The following is a 25,109-nucleotide window of genomic DNA, read 5'->3' on the forward strand; positions in this document are numbered from 1 at the left end:
GTTGGTTATTGCTTTAACAAAATCTTTTGTCACTTTTTCTAACATCCATCTTCAGTCCCCCAAACACAGCACGGAGGCTGGATACCTGCATAGTCAGAACTATCATTTCCCAGCCATGTCTTCCCCTTTGAGGCTCCATGGTTTTATAAATAAGAATTAAAAACACTTCTCTCTGCTGCGAGAAGGCTTTTCTAAAAGGAGAGCAAGTGGCTGCAATACAATAGCGTAATATTTTTTAAGGTTATAATAATAAAGTAGGGGAAAGAGAATAATCATTATTGCTCTTTCTTGTAATTAGTTTGCTTTCCGATATCCCACATTGCAACTAGAACATTATTCAAGAACACCCATCACAGTGCTTAACAAGATTTAATGTACATTTATTCTTAACATGTGGAACATATAAAGATTTTATACTGAATAAATGAAATTCATTAAGCCAGAGGAAAAGGAGGAATTTACATCAAGTTTTTTCTTTTTTAACTACATTATCTTGAAATACAAATGCAGATTCTTGTCACTGAAAAATCTTTGAAGTTGTGTTTCTTCTTTTTTTTTTTTCCTGTATATATTTTTTTTGTCTGTAGACTGGTAACCATTTTCTTAAATCAATCCATACGTAACCATTTCCACACCTTGATTTATAAAGCAAATTGTGATCGGCTGCTCTCCCGAAATAGAGCATGACTTTATACATACAGAAACTTGTACATTACCCTCAGTTGTTGGTTTTCTGTGTTGGGTTTTTTCCTTTTTCTTTTTTTTTTTTTTAATTATTTTTTGGAGATATGGCCCAAATGAAAGAAAAAATAATTCTACCATCACTTTGTAGATACCACATCATGAAAAAGAAACTAAAAACTTTGTACTAAAAAAAAAAAAAAATGAGGGTATGTTTAATGTACAACTTCTATATACATCACGGCCCTTAGGCAATAAAAAAATATTTTAAAAAATGATTAAAGGAATTGTGAAGAACTGTCGTTGTGGAAGGTCAAAAAAACAGATGTAGACAAGACAGTTCTGGTGAGGAAGCAATTGATGTTTATCATCAGGTTTTGCTGAAAAATCTTTTAACTTGACTTGTTTTGTTTTGTTTTGCTCCTAGCCTAATGTAACCATTTCTCCTGAGGAGAAACCAGTATCGTTTTGTATTCTGACTACTGACTGACACCCTCCTTGATCCCCTACACCTACATCACTAGAATCTTCTATTGCACAGAGCTTTGGGTGATGGTATACAAGTTTTTTTTTATTTTTTCCTTATTTGAAAAAATAAAACACACAGGAACTTGGTATGTTGGTTATTTTTCACCTTTTTGTTTCAAAGTGGTGAGAGTTTTTTCCATCATACAATGGTTTGCCATAACATTTTTTTAAAAAGTCACTAGTTCGCTTCCCAAAAAATATGCAATACAAACATGGAAAAGAACATTGAAAAGGATAATCTATGGAAAAAAAAAAAAAGTGTGACCTTTGAATGTACTAGACAGCAACTTTGGTTAAAAAAAAAAATAAAATAAAAAGATGTACTTATACACATAGACAGCAAATATTAATTTCATAACTGTTCAAATTAATAATTTCTTTAATTCCCAATTGGTAAATAGTGAATGGGGCAGAGGAGCAAAGATTCTTTTTTTTCCTTCTTCCTACGTTGGATAAACAAGAACAGAAAACAGCCAGTTATATGTGACCCTCTAATCTCCACTCACACATGCTTGGCTTCTCACTTATGTCATAACTGCCCAATCTGAAAAAGTACATCACAGATGACAGATGCAACCAGAGAGTTCAGGACAGCAGATATTGAGATATCCAGCAAACGACCCTCGTGCAAAAGGAACTCTGAGCGGTTCTCGTCCACTCTAGCCATAGCCAGCAAGGCCTTGGCTGCCCTGCACATCATGTCTACGCTAGGTGGCTCCAGAGGTGGAGGCTGCATGTGCATGAGGTTATGCTGGCTCTGCTGGTACTGGGCCATAGTGACCCCATCCTCCAGGAAGCTTATCAAGTTTCCGATGCTTCCCTTCTGCACAGCTATTGCCCTTGCTGCTAATGTGTCCCCCTGGGCAAGGTTCGATAAGAGCGCCATGGACATTTCTCGGCAGACCGGGTTTTTGCGGTCCCCAACGTACCTAACTAAAGTAGCGTAGAGTTTCTCCTGACGACTGAATGGGGGGGTGGCCAAGATAAGGTCCACATTATTGTCCTGGATACTGAGCTTACACAGGGTCTCCAGCACAAGTCTCTGAGGCGAAAGAACTGAGTTGGGCCCCACGGTTGGAAAAGGATCCTGTGCCTCTGCAGACGGGCACACCATCCAGTGCAGCAAGCCATCCAAAATTGGCAAACAGATGCTTTCTGTGTAAGCAGACAAGTCTAGCTGCCCAGAAATGTTGGCTAATGTGACCAATGTATTATCCCTCAAGACCTCGAGGCAGTCCCACCACCACTCATCCTTGCTGCAGGCCACCCCTTTGTCCTCTTCTTCCTCTTTCTCGTAAGTCTGCGGTGCTCGCTTTCTTTCTGGATGCTCATGGTGAAGAAGGATCAACTTTCCCAGGATCAGCACCAAGCCTGGATGTTTGGACATTTCGGTGTCATTGCCAGGCACAAAAGACAAGCTACGGACGATATTTGACACACAGATGCAGCGTTTTGCCAAGGAGTCTTGCCAGTGAGTTATGGTGCATAGAGGAGTCTCATCCCTGCTCCTTGGCTCATCCTCTAGCAGTTTAATATTCCGATGACTTTTGGCTTGATGGATCCCAAAGGGAAATTTACTGCTTTCTGTTTGGGAACCAGAGTTTGAGTCTTCAGGCAATGCTCCTGGCCGAGCTGAGAGGACGTCATCAATGGTTGCTGTTATACTTTTTTCTTGTTGTTCCTCAGATTCACCTTTCCCGTCTAGGTCCTTCTTTTTGCTTGGAGAGTTCAAGGGAGGAGGGGCTTTCCTGCGTGGAGGAATCTCCATCTTGCTTTCAAAGTGAGTCTGGATATGCTCAGTTGTGTCCCCACCACCAAGCTGCCAGTGGAGAAGTCCACTATCAAATTCCTGAACACGTCCAAGTTTGTCAGATCGGTCAACAACAAATAGATTATTTTTCTTTACAATCTTTATTGGCAGCTTGTCAAATTTACTGGCTTGTTTTGGCCTCTCACTTGGATCAGCAATGGCACCAGGAGTGGAAAAAACAATGCTCTTTTCTTCCCCTTCTACCTTTTCATCCTCCCCTTCCTCCTCATCTTCGTCAAAATAGTCAATACATTCGTCGTTCTCCTCTTTTCCAGTATCCTCTGCCAAGGACTGGCTATCATCCTTCTTGGCTGCTTTGTGATCAAGTGCTTTGTGGCCTGGATCTCCCACTTCATATTCCATAAGGATTCCAAAAATGTCAATCAGGCATTTTCTAAAATATTCTACTAAAAGCTCAAGAAATCCAGACAACTGAGGGGAGAAGAAAGAACATAAAAATCAGATAAAAGGAATTTTATTAGGAACATTGATGCATACACCTGTGAACATTTCCCTCCTCCTGCTGTGGACTTGTGGCTAGGTCCTGCATGGCAGAAGTTAGTCAAAGGAAATTCTAGCATCTGTCCAAACAGTATGTAGTGTCAAACTATCATGGCTCCATTTGTGTAAACTGTAACACCTGTGAGAAGTAGAGACCTTTATTCATATGTCTCCTTTAAGCTACAGTAGGCACCTACCCTAGCTGTGCTATCCTCTTGGAAGTGGCTGCCATTCTTCATGTTCCGCATAGAGTACTGAAGTTTCTAACTCACATAGTTTTTCTGATTTGTACTTTTATTGGATGCCTGAAGTTTACAGTTCTTCCTCTCCTGCTTTGTCTCTCAGTCTCTAAAACCAACTGTCCTGTAGGAATCTGCAGTTCAGAGTCTAGGTACCAACATCCTGGATTAATACCCCATCTCTACTGGAATAGCTCTATTTTTGCCTGGCAATACTTAAAAATTGTTACTGGAGCCTGGTGCTTTAAGTCACCCTTTAGAAACAGTTTTCATTTAGGTTTAATCCTCTTAATTAGCTTGTAAACACTTTCTTATGGAAAGGCAGCAACTGGACTTGGTATTAATTTACCTTCAGTGGCTTTATTATTAAAAGTTCTTTGCTGCTATGACGTATTCAGCCCTATGTCTGGCTTTTAATGTGGTGGTGGTGTTTAAAATCGTGGGCTAATAGGTTTTCAGCAAAATGTATCCTTTTGTCTGTTCTGTATTCTCTTACAACTGCCAGACCCTCAAAGAATTAAGAAGAAACTGATGCTTATGAACTGCAGGAATTATCAGTCATCATACAGAGTCCTGACTGCCACTGGAAATAGAGTCCAAGGTAAAAGTAACAAAAACCCTGTGTTTAAAATATGCCTGGTATTCTGTGCAACTTGCACAGGGTACATTAATGCAATTTCTAACAGAATTCAGAGGAGGTTCACCTCACTTAACTTCAAACACCTGCAACAGTTAGACACCTAACCTAATTGTCTAGATTCCTTTTATAATAAATGGTCTTTTACAGGCCATTTCTAGGGTATGATTCATCTGACCTATTTTAGATCTCTACTTCAGGGTGCGATGAATCATGCTATAGATATCCCTAGTTCTAAAGTTAGGTGGGATGAAATGTACCATTTGTGTCTGTATTTAAAAGAAAAGGTCATTATATTTAAAAAAAGATGAGTTACACTATTAGTAACAAAGGAATGAATGGAGCAGGGAAACTGAATATTTAATTTGTACAAATTTGAGATGATGTGCACTATCAGCATGTCATCTATTACTACCACCTAACAGGTCAATGGTTAGAGCAGGGCTGAAAAGTGCTGGGACACAGTGAGGTAAAGCACACACTGTTAAATCCTGTGTTACTTGCATCCTGTGGACAGACAGTGGATTTTAGCCTTTATATTGCCCATCTGATATTTCTGTGCAAACTTAATTTACTGGAAGAAGAAACCAAACAGAAAATAAGCAATTCAAAAAATCCCACAGCCTAGTACGGAACTTCGGAATAGGACAAGTAGTTACCAAAAGATAACTTCAAATCCTTTTTAAATAGTTTTGCAAAGCCCATTATGGAAACACAAGATGACTAATATACTACTGTTTTCTGGGATTGTCTTTGTACTACCATGAGGGTGAATTTGCACATTTGTCTTCTGTCAGTGCTAAAATTCCTACATTCCTACATGCTCCTTTCTACAAGAGATACCCTTTCAGGCTCATTATTTCCTCTAGTTGACCTAAAGCTATCTCTTGTTGCTCACTGTTACCAACCAGAAAAAAGGGAAGTTTCACAATATCCAATTTTATATTAATTAGAATAAATTTTAAGGGTCTTCTGCATCTTATCTTGTTTCAGTTTTCCTTCCTTGGAAAGTTGTGAAGCAAACTGCTTTGCCACCTACCTGAGAGAGGTTGAAAGTAGCAACAGTGCTGTCATCATACAGAAGAATATTAATAGTGTCTAGCGCCCAGGTACTTTCAGCCAAAAGACCAGATTTAAGAGACATCATCACTCTCCAGGCCTCAGGAGTTACTGGAGGAAGAAAGAAGAAGTAAAACAGTATTAGTGCATCCTTGGAGACCGTTAATGAGTTCCAAAAGATTAAAGTGTGACATTCTGAGGATGCAGAATTTAAATGAAATAGTAACTAAAACACAGGTTAAAACCTGCTTTCGCTTTCGCCACTTAGCCCTGTTCAGTTTTTCTGTAACTGCTGCTCAGCCTTAATACTGGAGAGTATTTTAACAGGGCCATTCTTCCTGACTTTGCTGAAGCCGAAATAATCGTACAAACTTAGGGAAGCTGACTAAGCCAAATAACTAGTAAATAAAGGCCGAATACTCTGTTAGGAGTGTGGGAACTTGAAGCATGAGAACTTGAATGTATGAAATGTAACAGGAACTCAGGAAGATACTTGGGAAAGAATGGAGAGAAACAAACATGACAAATAATATGGAATGAATAAATGAGCCACTCAAGGGAGGCACGCAGCAGAACAGCATGAGCTTCCATGGAACATGAATACAGAAAGCTTTCCTCCACTAAATTCTGTACTGGTGATTTAACAGACATTCTGAAAGACATTTCAACATGTATCATTTGGAATTCTGAGGCAAGCTTCATTTTTAATACATTTCTGGAGACCTCAGGTCTCCATATAAAATATTGCTTTCATTTCATGTCAGATTGTCTGGGATGAGTTTTACCTATCATCCTCACTAATGCATATGTTATTACATTTCTACTGACAACAATCACATTATAGTTACTAAAGTTAACTGTTTGTCAAAAGAAAGTGTAAAATCAAAATTGAAGTTCCTTTCTCCCAACCTGTTTTGGCATTTGGCTTTTGTTTTGATTCTTACCAATATCTTTTGAGGTAATCTTTCGTCTTGGTTTTAAGACTGGTTGGGATGCTTCTACAGAGCCTGGAGGGAAGGTAATTTCTCGCCTAATTGGTGGTGGCTGGGGTGGAGGTCCTGTGACCTGTGACACTGGGACTGTGGGTATAACCTTTTGCATCTTCATGGAGGGTAGAAAAGGAGACTTGCTTGGAGACATACGGTTTTCCAAAGAGCGCTGGAAGGATGCTGGACTTGGAGCTCTAGAGATGTGGTTTGGCATAGAGGGTGGCGTCTGGTAGGATGACTGAGGAGGTCTAGTGATAGGCTGCATGGAGGCTGAGGATGACATATAAGAAGGCTGACGTTGGTTGACATGAGAAGGCCACTGACTCTCGTGGTTTATCCTCTGGTCAGGTACCATCATATCATCAGTGCGATTCATCCCTGGATACGGTGGGGCCTGTGCAGGGCCTCCTGGACCTTGCCTGTTCTGGTAAGGGTAAGGCATATCATTTCGTGTTGGCCACATGTTCTGCTGAGGACCTTCGCTGGAGGATGATGACTGCATGGGGCCACCAATCATCTGGGGAGGTATTCCATGCTGCTGCATTTGTCCTGGGCCCTGCATCCTCTCCCTGTTATATGGATATGGATACTGTCCCTGCATGGGCCTCCTGTCAGGCCCCGTGTAAGCGTTGCTGTACTGGTTATACATTTCCTGTTGCTGGTTGCCGTACTGCATGTTATACATATCCCCTTCATGGCGCTTGGCTGGAGGCCCATACATGCCATCCATGTGTCGCTTGTAGTTCTGGAAAAAAAAATAATGTGGAGAGATGATGTGTCACTTTTACTCCATACACAATACAGATACACTGGCTGAAAGCTCACTTAAAAAGCTGAAGGCGCTTAGTCTGTGCTGGGGGTTTGTGCCGATTCCAGAGCCAGGAACACAGTGCTATAGTTAGGCTTGATCCGGTGGTTTCTTTTTAAGTCTCTATTTAGCTGCGCTTATAACTTAATACTAGAAAGAAACTTATCCTTGGGCTAAATTTTCTTATGCTTGCTCTCATTTCCTCCCTTTCCCTTCCCTTTCCTTTCCTTTCTGTCAGATTAAATTCCACTGGTCATTTCAGACATGCATGAAAAGGCAATGGTCCTCACCAACTAAAATATTTTCATTTCTTTTTTATGCTTGGTCTACTAAGAAAAAAAAAACTTAAAAAAATTCAAAACCACTTGGTGAATCTTTTCAAGAGACAAGCACTGAATGAACTCTTAAAATAATAAGATAAGCTGCAAGCATGCATGTCTGAAATGCTGGATCTTAGAACAGGGCATAGGCTACACAGTAAATTTATTGGTAGGAGAAAACATTCTGTTGCATTTGCTACTCTGTGTAATTCCCAGAAACACGGTCCTGTTTGGGCAACCATCCCTCTTCCCAAATCATCCTAATCACATTTAATTTACTGTGTGATTATTACAGCAAATGGTCACATCCAAATGTACTGTTCCAGTTTATGCAGGTTCTTACCCTGCTGATCAGTAATGAATTAAGCAACGTAACTAACAGCTGCCACCTATGGTCTATTCCCTCGTTGTTTCTCGCCCTCTCAAATGGGGAATGTTGTGTGAAGTGAGCTGTTTTTAAATCATACAAGCTGTATGTATTTATGTTTAGGATGGCAGAACTAAAAAAGATGTTGCAGTTTGAGGGGAAGGTGGTAAGGTTTGCAGTGGTCCTTCGTTCCTGTGGGAGTTTGTTCCACAGTTCAAACCACACCGAGTGCTCTGAAGCAAAAAATGTGAATTAAATGGGTGATTCTTGAATATATGATCTATGGCAAATACAAAGTTACAGCTCCCCCGGAAACTGTAGCTCAGTCACACTGCACAATGTATACTAATGTACTGGAGTTAAGATCAGATAAAATTCTGTGTGTATTCAATATGGGTCAGTTAAAACAGCTCTGGGATTCATAAAATCATCTTCCAACTTTGGTGCACATAAAACCACAACTATGGCACTGAATTAAAGTATTCATTTTTTTCTTTAAACTTGCTATAGAGCTGTCTTCTATCTGAGAAATACCCATTTTCAGCCTTACATAAACTCCTTGCTGTAGTAAATGCTACCCTTGGGGCCAATTTATACATTAAAAACTGACTTGGCAGTTGCCACACCTAAAAAGGTGGTGTTTGTTCTGCCACAAAAAGCACCGAGTGCTTAAAGTAGACACTGGGAATGAAGCATGTGCCTTTTTAAAAGCTGTTCAGCACTTCTGTATATGTAGTGGCAACACACCTAATGGTACCCAATGCTGAGGACAGTGATGCACCTGAATTCCCCCTTCTGTATAAAGGTTTGGCAAGAGGCTGGGGCTGCAACAATGTGCTTCCACTGGGAATGTAGAATTCTGAGACCTCACAGAAGACAAAAAACCACCAACACTGGTCACCTGCTGCCTAATAGCTCTTGGGGTATGAGCATTTGGTACAGGAATTGAAAAACCTGGCTCGAAGTGCTTCATTAGCCCCAGGAGTGGGGGAGTGCTCCAAGCACCTTCATCCAGATCATTCCCTAGCCTTCAGGTTGTAGATAAAGATTCAAAAGGGCCTTTTTTTTTTTTTTTTCATATTCTTCCTGTACTACTATAAAGTGAGATTTAGGAAAATTGAAAATAAGCTAGTGGCAACCTAATCTCTAGCTAAATGAAGAAGTGGAATCCTCTGGGAGTGGGAGGGAGAGGCTGAGGGCAGCCAGGATCTTTGCCCTTAATTCTTCACTGCTTTTTTTGCATTAATGCATTTTGCATTCCAGAGTCATTGTACAAGGCATATAAACAGCATTAAGGACAGGGCCAAATATATTTTTACAAATTCTAGCTGTCTCCTTGCTTAGATGAACATGTAGTTAATATATTCCCTGCATACCTTAGCATGGAATATCACAAACTGTTCTGTTATAGATCTTTGCAATTTCCCCACTAAATCACCTAGACTGCTAGCATATGCTCATCATAAAGAACAACGAAACAGTTTTTTGATTATGCTATTTTAGAGATGTTATGAACCAAAGAGATAAGCAAGAAATTCTGAAACTGGAATTTATATACATTTTCGGCGCAGTACCAACTAAGATCTCTTCCTTTAGTAGTGTCCCTTCCCCCACCCCCTAAATTTCCTAGTAAAACTCTATCCCAAGCCGAAAAGGACTATCTGAAATTGGCTAAAAACTTGCTTACATTTAAATTTTTATATTGTAAGGAGATGCTTTCTATTTTGGAAGCTAACTTCAATTCTTATTATTGTATGACTAGAAATCAATTAATAACATGCAGGATTAAACTCTGATCCTGTTGAAGACAGTGTAGTTTTGCTATTGACTGCTAGGGTGGGGTTTTGCCTGCAAGGTATTAATGTTACACCTAACAAAAACCCCTTATTAATTAATAAAATTTGTATTTTCAAAGTTACTACATGGTTAGGGTGACTGGAATGCACAAATGGTTAAACTATTTCTAACAGTAATGTTCTCTCTCATGTATTTGTACCATATCATTACTGGAGACAACATGTGGGGAATATGCCATCTGATCTGTACTAAAGATAGGTATCTCATGTCACCTACCACGGCACTGTGAATAACTGAGAATACTGCACATTTTACCTTGTTCCAGTTTTCTTTTGGGTTCACTTGGCTGTATGACATTATGTTAAGATCCTTCAACTTGCCAGCCAAGCAGCTTTCCTGTTTGTTTCTGGAATTGAGGCAGCATTACTTTACTATCCTACAAATTAGACTTTCCCAGTCTGCTGGTTAGTAACTTGGGAAAATCACTTGATACACATCCAAAGCCACAGAACATCTGTTAAAATTTACACTCTTCCAGCGTAATGAACACATTTTCATATAGTTGCACATACGCTGCTTATCTATATGGGCTGTGATTTTGACCAGAACTACAGTGCTCCTCTGTGCTAAAAGACATGTACAGTATAGGCAAATATTTGAACGTATACAGAATTTTGGGGTGAGATTTATTAAACAAATGTTACAAATATAGCTGTTTTCCCCTCTCCTACCTGCTGCTGTGGATACATTCCAGGTTGATGTCCTCCATATGGTGGCTGTCCTGAGGGAGGTCCTTGTCCTGGATACTGCTGCCCATATGGTTCATGCCTAAAATGAAGCATTCAAATCAACACTTAGAGCTGCTGTAATTTCCAAGACACCAGGAAAAGCAAAGTGCTCTGATGATCTTGCACCTTGAAGGTATTTGCCATTTGGAACCAAGGTGAAGGTACAGTGTGGTATAGTCCTGAGCCTGATGTAATAAGCTCTGCTGGAGCTGTTAGTGGAAGAGAGGAGATAAAGCAGATAGATAGAAGAAAGGAGAAGCAGTGAAGATGCAAGAGAGATTTAAAGGTAGTAGTCATGAATGGGAACAGGGTATTGTCAGCAAAGAGGTAAGACAGGCTGCTGCAGCACCGGGAATGCATCTTAGGTGGAACGGTATCTTATGTGCAGCTCAAAGATTGCAAGTCAAAATTCTTGTGTTTTAACAAGAATTACCACTCAAGTCACCAAGCAAGCTACTTTCTGCATTATTTAAGAATATGATCAATAATTAACTGCTGATTTAAAGTGAAATTATTAGTCTGATGATAGTGACAGTGAGTACAAATTTAATTACAATATGTAACATTTATATACATCATCGCTGAGTAAAAAAAAATACATCTAAGTTTGCTAATGTTCATGTTATTTTTAATTGAAGCTACATAATGAAGTATACACATGAAAGGTAGAGCTGTGCTGCACCTGGAAACTTACCTGTGGCCTTGAAGACCTCTGAGGAGCACTACAGTGCAACTGCAATATTTTTAGCACATCTGAATGAAATTTAGGTTGCTGAAATGAAGTACTTGGAAAGTATTACGACTGATAAATACCAGTTGTACTGCAGACCACAACGTCAGTAATTCCTCTCTGTACACTCACTACCAGTGAGAACACATCTACAATTTGAGTGTAATTATGGAAGCAATCTATCACAGGGAGTCAGAGAAACAAGAGGACTGGAGAACATGACATGCTAAAAGAACTAATGGGACTTCCAAAGGCATAGAAAACTCACATTTTTTGAGAGTTGACCAGAATGAAAGCATTAGCTGTTCAGTGTGTCCTAAACTATGATGAGGATGGAAAGAAATTACCTAATGCCAGTTAAAAACCCAATACAACTGATGGGGATTGTCTACAGTTGTCCAAGATGGGACATGCAATAACATAAAACTAAGAAAAGTACATGTATGGCATACATAAGGGAACACTTTCTAAATGTTCAATTTGTTAGCCACAGAATAACCACAAGCCAGGTGAAGTTGTGGAAACTTCAGAACTGGTGTCATTTAATGATGCTCTGGAGATCTTGTGCCTATAAAATATGTTCTAGTTCAGTGTTGGCAGGGAGATACAAAACTAACTCCTTATCTAATCTCCGATTCTACAGCTACAGAAAGTCAACAGATTCACCCACGTCTCTGCCACTCCAAGAAACTGAACCAATGGTAAAACCCTAAATAAGAACAGGCAAAACACACTAAGAGGCCACATATTCTGTCTATGTGCTCTCACAGAGGCTGGTAGCGCTCGTTAGCTGGTTATTGTAGATACTACAAACAGAGAAATCAGTGTTCACCTTTGCTGGCCAGGGCAACAATTAGGAGAGTATATGCTTGGGTCACTGTTTGAAGGCACCATGTTGCTTTGACCAGGTGGTCCCATACTGCCTTCAGGACCCAGCCCATGATCCAACCTAAAAAATGACAAAGGAAACCTCATTCTGTAAAAATCACTTACTCTCCAAAATTGCCAACAAAATAAGATAGGCGCCTTAAAGAAAACGTTCTCTTGACTTATCACCTTCTACTGGAACCCTTATTTTCACTGACTCCCCAGCAATGTGACCTGTTGAAAAACATGATTATACTCGTGTTACTGTACACATCTACTAGTTCAAACTACTGACTGAAAAGCACTCCACTGTTAGACTCAAAGGCACACACTGCACCACTTTGGCTACCATCTGGAAACAGGAAGTGAAGCTTAAGTACACAGCCTAATGAAAGTAAAAGTAGAAACACAGCCGGAGCTGCAAAACCTACTGGAATACATAATGTAATCCAAACACTTCCAAACCATTCTGCTTGCTATACCAATGATTAGACATGGTGATTTTACCAATTTGTTTTTTTAACCCAAAGACTTTCCTGGGATAAACAAAAGAGGAACAAATTCATTTTGTGTACTTCACTGACAGACAAACCTATGAGGGTTCTGACAGACACACTGCAAGACTGGTGCCCCTACAATTCAGACAACAGACTCCAGACTCTCCAAAGGGAATTGACTAACAGACCACAACCTAGACATACTTAGGGTGTGCATTCTGGTTTTCATAAAATGCTCACCAACAGCTGGTTAGGTGAAAACATGGCCAGAAGACTAACTCAAGTGCTAGTTTTTGCCATCACAGCCCAGCCCAGCCGCCAGCTCAAGGCAGCACCCACATGCTGATCTGCTGCAGCTTGAGTGACTTCTAAGGTACGACAATTCCTCCTTATTACTTCCTGTGAACAGCTAAGACTCAGTCATTACCAGTGGTTTGACTCCCAGTGATTTAGTAAGATGCTGTAGCAAATGTAAGCTGCTATGTTCTCTGCAAGCTGCAATGGGAAAATGAGAAAGAGAGAGAGAGGATCATTTTTGCTAATGGGCTTTTCCTGAAGATTGACTCACCTCCTGTCATAGCCACTTCCATAAGAGAACTGCTGTCGCTGGCTCATGCTCATGTTGGACATTGCTCCAGATGGACTCTGGTTATACATATCTTGTATTCCACTGTTAGGCATTTGTCCAGGGGTCATGAAAGGCTCATTGCTTCCAGGCACTGCAACAGTAAGGGAAATTAAATGTATTATTCTGGGTGCTTGAAGATATCTATTAAATGATGTATTTTACAATAATGTTCAGATCCATAACACTGCCAAGGAGAATTAGCTGGTATTTGACAAGCTTTCCAGGGTCTGATGAAAACACATGAAGCAGCACCACTACCAAGATATAACAGTGAGGAGCTGCAAGCAAAGAAAGTAATCTCATCCTATGGAACTGAACTCATCAGGCACCAGGCAGCTTCTTCCCTGTGGTCTTCACAGCTGAAGATCAACTTGCTCTTGTTCTTTTCACCCCAAACAATGCTAAATACGAACGAAAACACAAACCTTACAAAACAGACTAAAGCAAATCTCCTAGTCTGCATTACAAAGCCGTCAGAATCAGGCTCTTTGTTTCCCCATAAAGCCCGCACACACACATGTATACCATAATTTAATTCTGGAAAACATGCTGTATCCTAATGTAGCTTATTGAACAGGATGGGCATATTCTATGGGTCTAAGAGAAGGCACATTGACCACTATTATCAGATATAAATCCCCAAGCGAATACAGGAAGAGACTCCATCCTTTAGTCCCTCATAGCAGATACCGAACAGAGACATTTCTATTTTGACAGGATAAACGTACGACAAAGTGCAATAAACGCACTTAATCCTACACAGATATAAACCCTAAAATGAATCTAAGGCAGAAAGGGTTTTCTCTTCTTCCAACTGTGCTATGCTAGTATCCACAGTCCAGGTGAAAGGATTTAAAGGGAACCTTTAAAAAAATTCACATCAGGTTAACTATCTCTTTTAAGCATCTCCTCACTTCATCGCATATATTTCTTCCCCTGCTTTCCGAGCTGCTTATTCCCATTTCTCCCTTTTGCTCCCTTTCAGTTTCCACTTTCTTAATTTCATCTCCTCCATCTGCTCTTCTCTTTGCAACACTGTGAACCCTGCTTGTGTTCTTTCCACCCACCTTCCTATATAAGAGGCATGCAAGATTGATTCATTTTAAGCATGTTTTACAATATCCATCTGTAGGTTAAGTGGCCAAAAGGACAAGAGTCAGGTTTGACAATGATCTTAATTTTTGCTTTCTAAAAATAAACAAACACTGAGTGTGTTTATTACCTTCTGTCAGGGCCTGTTCAAGTGAGAAAAAATTATCTTTCCTCTTCTGAAAATACGTAAACTGAGACAGAGAGCATTAGGAGACTGGCTCAGTTCTGCACAGTGAATTCCAAGTTCAGCCCTACTACAACCAGGCATGTTCCTTCATCACTTCACATTCTAACACTGAAGTCCAGCATCAGATTTGCAGGGTGGCTAACCACCTTCAAGAAACATATGGCACTGCACAAAATCTAACCCTATGCGTTTATGCCATTTCCTGAAATGTATTCCTACAAGCATTTTTAGGATTCTGTTAAGTCTCAAATAAACAGTGTGACTCTGAGAGAGGAAAATAGACCAGACCAGAATGAAACACAACTGTGCTACACCTCTCTTTTTGCTACAAGGATATCATTTTACCAATGGCAAAATCAGTAAAGAAGCTCATTCTGACAAGTAGAACATCTTGGTTACAGAGAAGTAGGGAAGAATACTTAAGCTCCCACAAAGAAAATACCTTTTCTCATTCCACCGAAAGGATCTTTATTCGGCTCATATGGCATCCTTCCCATCATATCTGGCATGTTTATTCCCTGCTGGTATGGTGCATTTGGCGTCATGGAGTTTCGCTTTGGGAATGCTGAATCACTTACGTCAGAAAAGGGATCATGCACACTGACTGCACTGTTTCTAGTGGATGAGAAAAAGGAGACATTAATCATGTATTCATAAGAATTGTGAAAACAGACCGGACAATTATACACCTAGTCCATGATGCTGCGGCAGTGGTCAGTGCAGGATACATCTGAGAAAGATACAAAATACTTTCACAAGGGACAACCATTTAAAAAATCTACCCATTTTTTCCCCAAGCTTAGCTGGCTACTTACCTTAAAGAACCCCTAAAGGGTTTTAATCTAATTCAGCTGTGTGTGTTCCTGTTACTCATAGAAAAGTCTAAATATTTCTGAAATTTCACTAAGCTGTTTTGCTGTTTCTTAAATAGTGAAAGAAAACTCAATCTGAATTAAACATTACTAAAAAAGGTTCTTGTTATCCTTTCTGAAGTATCACAGATGGAGAAAAAAAAGAACCTAAGTATGTTTGGAGTGACTGTACATAGTTCAGAGCTTGGCTATATTCCTGCTAACTTTTTTTGTGGGACTTCAGTGGGATAAGAATCCTTAATGAATGGTGAGATGGCTTCACTTCAGATTAAGCCTGTCTCTGTGACTTACAGGACATAGAACTGAAAGGGATCTCTTAGTCCATCCAGCTGAATTCTCTGCTAACTCAACAACTGTTATTATATATGCTTTTCATAATTCGAATTTAAGTAACACCTTAAAACCACACATTCCTCCTTCCTGAGCATGAATGTCTGGACCTCTATACCAGAGGAGTACAGGGTAAACAAGGAAAGGAAGGCTGTGGTTCTAAGCCGGTGCCTCTGGGTTCCACCTTCCTCTGCACTCTTCACATATTCACGTGCACCCCTTTGCACTGGTGCTTGTCTGATCCTTCTCTGGTATTTAGAAAGTTAATGCAGCTCCTACTTCTTCCTCCCCTTCCCTCTCTCCCTGCCAAAAAGAAATAATTTTCTGCCACTTTTAAGACTCTGACTAGTTCTCCACAGCATCCGATGAGTGCTCTAACAGTTGGGAAAGACAAGCTTAAACTGTTGTAGAACTACAGCCCAACTAAAAATGAGACAAAGCTCTTTTCATACCTGCCACCCTGCATAGGCGTCATCTGTCCATGAGGTGTTGATGCTGGTGTTGGGGGCTTCAAATCGCCTGGCACTTCTGTCATGGAATTACTACCAGTAGACTGTGGAGTCTGCGGGCCTTGCAAGGAACCAGAATTTGCTGGAAAATTAAAGAAACAAGAAATATTAAAAGGTAGCAGCCAAATTCCTGTGGAGAGAAACTGGTTCTTTCACCCATAAGTCTGCTTATAACACGCATCTCAGTACTTTAGAACTTTCCCAAAACCCTCTGATACCAGAATATGCTGTGCAGTAACAGCCATCATCTTTCCTGGAACCATGAATTTAATCTGCTGCCTGAAGCAACATGAATAGAAACCATTTAGGAGCATCATTTAAATCAGAGGTCAGAGATAGATACATAGTTAACTGTCTATAGTTTACAACAGAGTAAATGAAGGTTGTTCTTTGGCACAGCTTCTTTATATAATCACTATCACAACACATACGTTTACAAGGCAAATTTCAGCCAGCAGCTTTTCCTCACAAATTTAAACTGCTATAATAATATAAATTCATAATTTCATTTACCACTAAAGGCAGACATCACCATGGTGAAGCATGGCAAATGATCAGTGGCACACTGCAACCCTATGCCATCTTTGGGATAGCATGGCAAAAGATTGTGTTTAAGAAAAAGCAAAAGGCAATCTGGGACAACGAGAAACTGATCATCGAAAGGAGAATTTGAGCAGGAGGCTACAGCTAACACTCCTAATAAAACTGTAAAGATAGCAATGGACATCTGTAGTTAAGGTCATTGTAGAGCCTATGTAACAAGACCAGGTCAATTTTGCAAAGCATCTATTTCATCTGCAAAATCTTCTATGTTGAGATGTCAGAGTACCTGCGCTATTGCCCTTCTTCACCATGGTAAATAGCTCTATTCTTGATATGACAAGCATAGAAAAGCTTGTATTGTTTTATTCCAGTGAGACTGAGCAGTAATAAGGGCATTCAATGATACATCATATAAACCAATGATAAAATAAATCCAGACCAGTCTCTTAAAGTAGACACTGAAGTTACTATTTTCATGTAACTACTGAGGAGAAATACTCACAAACCCAAAGACCTGATGTAGCAGTTTTCTTACTTACAAGGTGGTTATGTGGGAATTAGTAACAACTTGTAAGCCTTGGACCTGACTGGCCTTGCCACAGAAATTCTACCCATGGAGAATTTGTAATATTCAAATCTTTAGGTGCAATTGGGGAAAAAAATTTACCAACAGGAAAAAAATCACACATCTAATAGGCTCAGAAAGACACGGCTTTGGCTTGAGAGGTCCTTCTTTTTTATAAACTGTCTTGTAGGCATTTTATAGTGCCTGACTATCTACATTCAACAACCAATTAACAAAACTTTATAAATTACCGTTAGAGGGAAAATTGGAACAAGCAGTATGGTCTTTTCTTCTGTATGTGAAAGAGAGAGTAGTTTATAATTGACTCAGAATCCTAGAACACTCATCATCTTGACAGGCAGAGCTTGTTTTTAACTGAAGAACACCTTTTTTATATGTGTTTCATTTATATCTGTAACACATGTTCCACTATCTGGAAATCAGTCTCAGTAGCAAGTGCATATGTAAAATCCACATTGTGTAGACCACATTGTTCTTGTCCTCAGCTTTCCAAGGAATGTTTGGAATATGCTCACATAGTAATGAGGTTCAAAAAAAGTTTAAGTAAAGCTCTCTGATTGCATTAATATAGTAACAACAATTGCAACAACTAATGCTACAGTGACTGAAGGCTTTAGTGCTGTAATAAAACAAATCCATATGATAAAAAAGTAAAAATCATGTTCACATAAAGTGAGCCCTTTGTACATATGACCCCTGTGTGAGCCAGGATCATTCTCCTGCCCTTGAGCTTTAAACTTTAATTCTAGATTACTTCTAAAAAGCTTGAAAGCATTTCTGAGTTAAGCCACATGTTGTCACATACCATCTTGTTAGAGTTGAACCATGTAAGTAAACATCTCAGTGTACCCATATACTTACTGTAAAATATGATACCACCTAACCCTGGGTATTTCTCTTATGGTGGGCTATTAAGCAGCAATTAACTTCTTCCCTATCCTACCTGTGCTGGGTGGTGGTGTAGGTTATGGCGGTTATGGTTATTTTTCCCCTGCCTCTTTCTAAATGACTACACCAAATATAAAAATGGAAGGCAAATGCTATCATGAGAAGTGCAATTTCTGGTACTGCTACAGTCAGGGAGACCTATAAAGAACAGGGACTGCAAGTATGTTAATCTCTCGACTGGGTCATCAGCTACCGAGAAGAGCCCAAACGTGAATATGCCTTACAAGAAACTGCCATACACTCAGAGGCCATTGAATAGTCCACCTTTATTTCAGAAATAACATAAATGTAGAAAGCACATTCCTTGAGAAAGAATAAGGTGTGTACTCTTAATGGTTCCTGGTAGCAAAGCAGATACAATCTTTAAACCAACTTAACTTTCTCTTTTGGGATGTGATTTTCAGTACCTTTGCCAAGCTTCAGTCAATTCCCTTCAAGCTAATTTTGTTTTCACAATTTTCAGCTGTAACTGGCCAGCTTTTTCTAAAAATACGCCTTTGAAAATATATAGTCCTCTTCTGTTGTCCCCAAAAGAGAAACAGTTTTCTGTTCTCCAAGCAGAGAATAATACATACTTCCAAGCCAAGTATATATTTGGTCACCTTTTTCACACACAGCAACAGTGGTCCCTTTATTGTTTGAAGAAGAGACTTGGTGGTAAATGCTGGGAATGTGCCTGTGACAGGGAAAGCACCCTTGCTGTTCCAGTGTTTATTTTGATTTGGTTAGATAAAACTGAAAAAATATCTGTTCCTATGTAGAGATTATTACCTTGCTATATGTTTACTGCTTGGTTCTCTGAAGATCCTGTTTCTACTTATTTCAGGCTCTGGGTGTGCAGGAGACTCATTGTAATTCAGCTCCTGGGTTGATCTGGGCAGTCTTGAATGTGGAGCTGAGCGTGAGAACCTATAGCCAGGAAGCTACCCTGCACAAGCTCTCAAGGTTACAACTGGAGGGAGGTTGGTAAGCAGAGGCAGGGTAATAGGGTTTCTTATGTTGTGAATTTTTTGGTAGTCCCGTTCCTCTCCTGTAGAATGGGAATCATACTACTTTCCCTCTCAGAGGAGTATTGCAAAGGCTGATTAGTGCTTGTTAAAGCCCTCAAATACATCTGTAGTGAAGATGAGAAAAACTAAGGAGTAAATTCAAATCTCTGTTTGAGTCTGGTTGAAAACTGTGGCACAAGCGAGGATAACATAGAATACTGAATAGTCCCTCATTCACTGAGCACTGTTTACTCCATGCACTGAATGACATAAACATTTCATGGAAAAATTTTCAATGTGACTGTGTAATTAAGAGTGTATTGAACTGTATATGCACAAGGAAACATAATTAAGGTTGCAATGATTATATCTCACTTTCGGCATTTCCTATCTTTTAAGCACTTGACTTTGCATCAAAGCAATACACTTCAAACAGTTTTTGGATAAGAGCATGTGCACACAGGTACCTGCATGCACACACATTAAATGCAAACTAGCTATGTTTTCTCACACGTACATTTTACACACATTGCCATTAGCAATGTTTTCTAGTTAAAGAATATGAAAACAACCCTCTTCTCTGCAAGAAAGTACCATATGCCTTTTTCATATTTTACCTTAGATTTTACATTTGCTAAGCTGCTCACTGAAATTTCTACACTATCCTTGCAGGGTTTTTATGACGCTGGATGTTTAATTTTGATTGTGGACACCCTGAAATAGAAACGTTATCTTTAGAAGTGCTTCATAAGCTTCAGTATTAAACAAAGAGCTAAGAAGGAAGACAAAAAACAATGTTCTTTCGGAACAGGTAATCTCTGCTTACATGATTCTGCAGCTGATTTGGGGATGCCCAGGAAAAACCTTGTGTATACATAGCTACTGAATTCTTCATCCCACATCCACACCTGAGCAACACCCGTCTTTCAAGTATCATGACAGATTTGTAAGAATATGCTTTTAACAACAGAAAATCCATCCAAAATGAAGTAAGATGCACGTTTGCCAGTGAGCAGGTGAGGTCCTACAAACTCTTCCACAGTTCACTCAATGGCACACGTCATTCTCAGCAGCATGAAATTATAGCACCCGCATGGCTTCTTCCTTGCACAGCCTGCGTACAAAGCCTACTCTTCCTGAAAGTACTGCTTTCAGGAAAGGCTCTTTATTTACCAGAACAGAATATACAGTTTAAAAAAAAAAAAAAAAAGTCTTTCTCTTGCCAGCATTTTTTTTCCCTTCAGGAAAAAAAAAAAAAAAGGGAAAAGAAGAATGCAGCCTCTTAAAACTCCATTAATATGAGGCCTGACATGCTCTCTAGGATATCCCTACCTTTTGCCAGAAGCTACAAATGTATACTCTAAAGTAAACAATGGAAAGGTTACTGAAGGTTAAGTACATTCACATACTTCAGAGTGAACAGCCAGCCACCACGCTGGGAAGATAATTTACACAGCATGAACCCAGTGCCCCAGATAGGCTGGGCTGGGGGCTGCTTGCTGCGGCAGGGCCCCCCTGGGTGGGCACCTCTCTCTGTGCCCTTCTTCCACCCTTCCCGACCCCTTGCCCATCCATCTTCCTTGGGGATTCCCTGGCTGGCCTCATGACACGCTCCATGACATCACCTGCCTGCTAATAATAGCACTTCAGTCAGCCACCCGCCAGCAGAGACGATGGATTTGGTTACAGATGCACTCACTGAATGGCTGTGTCGTGTGGTGCTGTGTCGTGTCCCCCCCACCATCCCCCTCCCCAAGTGTTGTTTCTCTGCTGCCAAGGAAACGCGGGGAACACACGCTCTTGGCGTGCTCTTGCTCCCTCTTTCCAACACAGGCACACAATTTTCCAGGTTTGCTGTAACGAAATCTCCACTGACATCAGGACCAGCTGCTGAGTGTTACTCAGAAGCATCCTCAGCTGCACCACTGTGGCCATTCTGCTCATTCAGTACAGGATAAACACTCAGCCTGTAATTTTGAGAGTCATGCATACATAACCACATACTGCAGCTAAGAATCTACACTGCCAGAATACAGCAATGGAAAATAACTCCTTCATGCTGATGCTCTTTTGAAATTTGTTCTCTGGCACCCATTAGTGCTTAGTGTAAGACCCTCCAGAATTCTTTTCAATTTAGAACTTGCCACATAATTTGTGCATATTTTAGTCAGAACTATCAAACACGCATGACAGGAAGAACATTTTGTCTTTGCACCCACTTCTGGAAAGCGCTGAGGTCCTAGAAAGATCTTATGAAGATCTACAATGACTCTCTCTCTTTAAGGGGTTTTCTATGTTTCAAAATAGCAGTCAACAGTTGACTTGGACCTTGCCATGGACCCCGTAATCAGGACATAAGGCCAACAGGCATCCTCTAATGGCTAGCCTGTCACCAGGCATCTGCTTCTGGTCTTCTCTGCTGACAGCATTACCTGACCCAGATTTAAGCTATAATATGAAGGCCTCAGCCTACAACAACACATCTCCAACTTGCACAGCCTCTAGAGCAGTGCAAGCCACCCTAAAACATGTTCAGGCCCCCACCTCTCCCTGGCAGCATTACAAAAGAACACACCACTGCCTTGCAGTCCCATAGGTTTGACTTACACATCACACCCTTTCCCTGACTGGGTTCTTCTACAGCAGTCTCCTTGCTACAGTTGTTGCGCTGCATTTCCTAGTACTGCTATGACCACGTTCTAAGGGTCTTCTGTAAGGCAGTCATACAACCACCCCTTGGATGTGAGACATCTGTTAGGACTGCGCTTCTGAAGTGTCTAAACTGTTCTTCAGCCTGCTTCCACCTTGAGTAACATCTACCTGGGAACTACATCTACAGAGGAACTGCATTCTTCTCTGTACTAAGGCAGGTCCCAGTGTGTTCTTATGAGCAATTGAAATATTTAGTTTTAAAAGTTTTATGAGTATCAGGTGATTTTTAAACTCTCAAGACTTTAACTTCATAGCATCAGCTGGTTAGAATTGAACAAAATACAACACCCTCCCCTCAGAGACAAGTCCCCCTGCTTTTTTATCAGAATTAACTTCAGCCCTAATACTGTAACTAGTTCTCTGTGAATGGATTTGGCTTCAAAGTGGCTCTGCCTGCATTGAGCTAACTGCACAACAGAGGCTAATGGTTAAAGCAAGGACCTTTGGAGGCTACTGTTTCTTCTTGTATTGGGCTCCTGTTCCCTCTGAATGCCAGAGTAACAGATTAACTAAAGTACATCTACAACTCTACTTCTTTTGTGCAGTTAAAATGTTAATGTTGGTATATACTAAAGGAAAAGGAGCAAGAAAAAAAGCTGACTATTAAAGAGAACAGGCTTGTACTCTCTGCAGCATCTATGCCTCAGCGGGATTTCATGTACTAAAGCTGATACACACTGGGAAAGCCTTTCTCCGTACAGAAGTGCAGTCCCATTCAGTGACACAAGCTCTTTTCTTGCCAACAAAACAAACCTTGAGATCTTTGCTTGCTTCCCCCTCTTCTACTCTCTATGTCCTGCTGTGTTTTTATTTTAGAAAAATAGTTTCAGTTCTCCTCATAGACAGCTTGCTTGAATGTTATGATAAATTTAATCTTGGACTTTGCCATTTTCATCGGTAGTGTCATGATGCAAAAGGACCCTGTAGAAATGGTATGTCTGATATTTTTATTCCTTTGTTTCAGGTTTATGTATTTAAATAATGATTCTTCACCCCAAAATTCAGCTAACTTACGGTGATCATCCCTGAAGCAACTACTGAGAGCACTGCTGGATCGAGAGGGGCAAGGAAGGAGATAGTAAAGCAACATACACTTTCATTTTTAGTACTGCTATTTAATTTTAGGAACAGCTGAATTTCCTCTTCACCCTCCTTAACAAGTCTAACAGTTTCAGCTCCCCTCACCAGCCTTCTCAGGAGGTGACAGGCATGTCCAACGTCTCTTATTTTCTGCAGTAGTGCACATTCAGGACACTTACGCTCATTTCAGACAGATAAATGATTGGACTATAGGCTTCACTTCCAGTACCAAGTGTTTTTCTGCATCTTCTAAACTTGCATTGCAAAGTAACCTAGTTATCTAGTCTATTAAATAATCGGTGTTAGGGTACATGATAACCCTCGGTGGTAACAAGGTAGGGGAAATATTTAAGTTATTGAAGAGCTGTACCTAGGAAGATTTTAACTAAACACTCCCCTGAATCCTTACACTGAATACATCAGGCTGAGAAAGATTTAAGCCTTATCGCTGTTACGTTTTTCTGTACTGACAAAGCGCTATCATAAGAAATGATCTTGTAAAGGCCAGAACTGTATTACATGATTATAAAGGTTTCTGCAATTTTCTAGTATCCACAATAGGATACTGGAGCCAGACAGCCTGCAAACTGCCTGCAGAGCTTGCTGGTCCCTGACTTGTCACTTCGCATTTTCAGCCAGTGAACTGCACTAACAGAAATTAAGTTATTTAATACTTTCCTAAAACTGCCTTCTAATGCAGGGAACTGCTGTAAACATTCCAGGAATTACATTCTCTTTGTGATAACAGAAGGCAGCCTGCGTAATAGTAATTGTGAAGGTAGTTCACAGATTTTGTCAAATTATTTTGTTGGTCAGAAAAGCCTAATAACCAGGAAACCAAAGCAATTTTTTCCCCTCTTCCATGGGTAGTACAGAAGACAACATCATAGACTAGTACTATGCCTGTCTTGCCTTGGCTATCAAATCTTTAGAGTCTAAAGTTAAATGAACTTAGAAAGAGAACATTGTCATTTCAAACACCAGACCGTACATGCATAAATAACAGCCAAAATAAAGCAATTCCAGTTCATATTTTTCAGATGAGAAGATAAAAGACAGTGATGCTAATGACTCATCTGACATACAGGATTAGCAACAAAAGAGCAGTGTGCCTCCCAACTACGAGGTCTGGCAGTGAGGATACACCACACTCTACTCTCTCCATTTGCCACACATCCGACATGAGCTGTATCAGAGCAACCATATGAAACCCACTTATCATCAGTCCATCATCTGCCATTCTGACTCTAACTGAAGCTTTACTGACCAACAGTTGTGTCGAATATGCAGTTTCTGTCATAGCAAAGGCAGTGCAAGTACCAAAACCTGATCTTTATAGGCAAATGGATGATCCATTTAGCACCAGCTCTCTCCTGTCTTACAGCACAGGCCCATGCAGAATGGTATTCCTTCTACTGTGCCAGTGGAAATGAATATTAAGGGTATGCTGGTGCACATGGTTTGTATGTTAGAGTGAGCAACGACAAACCAGACACATGACTGCAGATGGCCCTTCAGGGTTAAATCTGACTCAAGAGCTAGCTCTGAGTTTGAAAACAAGATGCCAACAACACACTTATCCTTGTTGTTTGTCCAGCATTAGCAAGACACGCTTCTAAATATTTAAATTGCAAACTAGTACCTTCTGCATTCAAAAAATGGTTGTGTAAGAGGCTGCAGTTTTTTTGACTTACCAGGAGATGGCGGCTGAATCTTAGGTTGTTTTTTAGTATCTCCAGTGCTGAAGACTTCTGGAGGGGGCTCCTCCCCTCGCTCAATCTTGCACTCGAAGGCAAACAGGTACTGAATGTATTGTTTTTTCAGGGAGCTGGCTGCGCTGCTCGAAGTGCCGACGTTCAAGGTGGTTGCCAGCTCACGCCACTTCTTGTTTTTATTAACCTAGCAAAATAAATGTCAGGATCATTGGTTTGCAGCAAAGTGGTTTAAGTCAGGAGACAAAAAAGGGAAAGGAAAAAGAAGAAAAAAAAAGGGGGGGGGGGGGGGGGGCTGCATAA

General features: G+C 40.3%; 1 protein-coding gene across 1 annotated transcript in view; it reads right to left on the bottom strand.

Annotated features, from left to right (window-relative positions):
* Window positions 1-364: 364 nt before the first annotated feature.
* ARID1B (AT rich interactive domain 1B (SWI1-like)) overlaps window positions 365-25,109 on the bottom strand; it is a gene marked incomplete at its 5' end in the record, with an annotated part of 34,321 nt that continues 9,576 nt past the window's right edge. The window contains 9 exons of the mRNA XM_010024669.1: window positions 365-3,451; window positions 5,436-5,566; window positions 6,400-7,189; window positions 10,468-10,564; window positions 12,087-12,203; window positions 13,187-13,337; window positions 14,968-15,140; window positions 16,180-16,318; window positions 24,789-24,993. Of these exons, the coding sequence (XP_010022971.1) occupies window positions 1,739-3,451; window positions 5,436-5,566; window positions 6,400-7,189; window positions 10,468-10,564; window positions 12,087-12,203; window positions 13,187-13,337; window positions 14,968-15,140; window positions 16,180-16,318; window positions 24,789-24,993 (3,516 nt within the window). The remainder of the gene's footprint in view (window positions 3,452-5,435; window positions 5,567-6,399; window positions 7,190-10,467; window positions 10,565-12,086; window positions 12,204-13,186; window positions 13,338-14,967; window positions 15,141-16,179; window positions 16,319-24,788; window positions 24,994-25,109) is intronic.

This window comes from Nestor notabilis, unplaced genomic scaffold, assembly GCF_000696875.1.
Source record: "Nestor notabilis isolate BGI_N333 unplaced genomic scaffold, ASM69687v1 scaffold34241, whole genome shotgun sequence".
NCBI lineage: Eukaryota > Metazoa > Chordata > Aves > Psittaciformes > Psittacidae > Nestor > Nestor notabilis.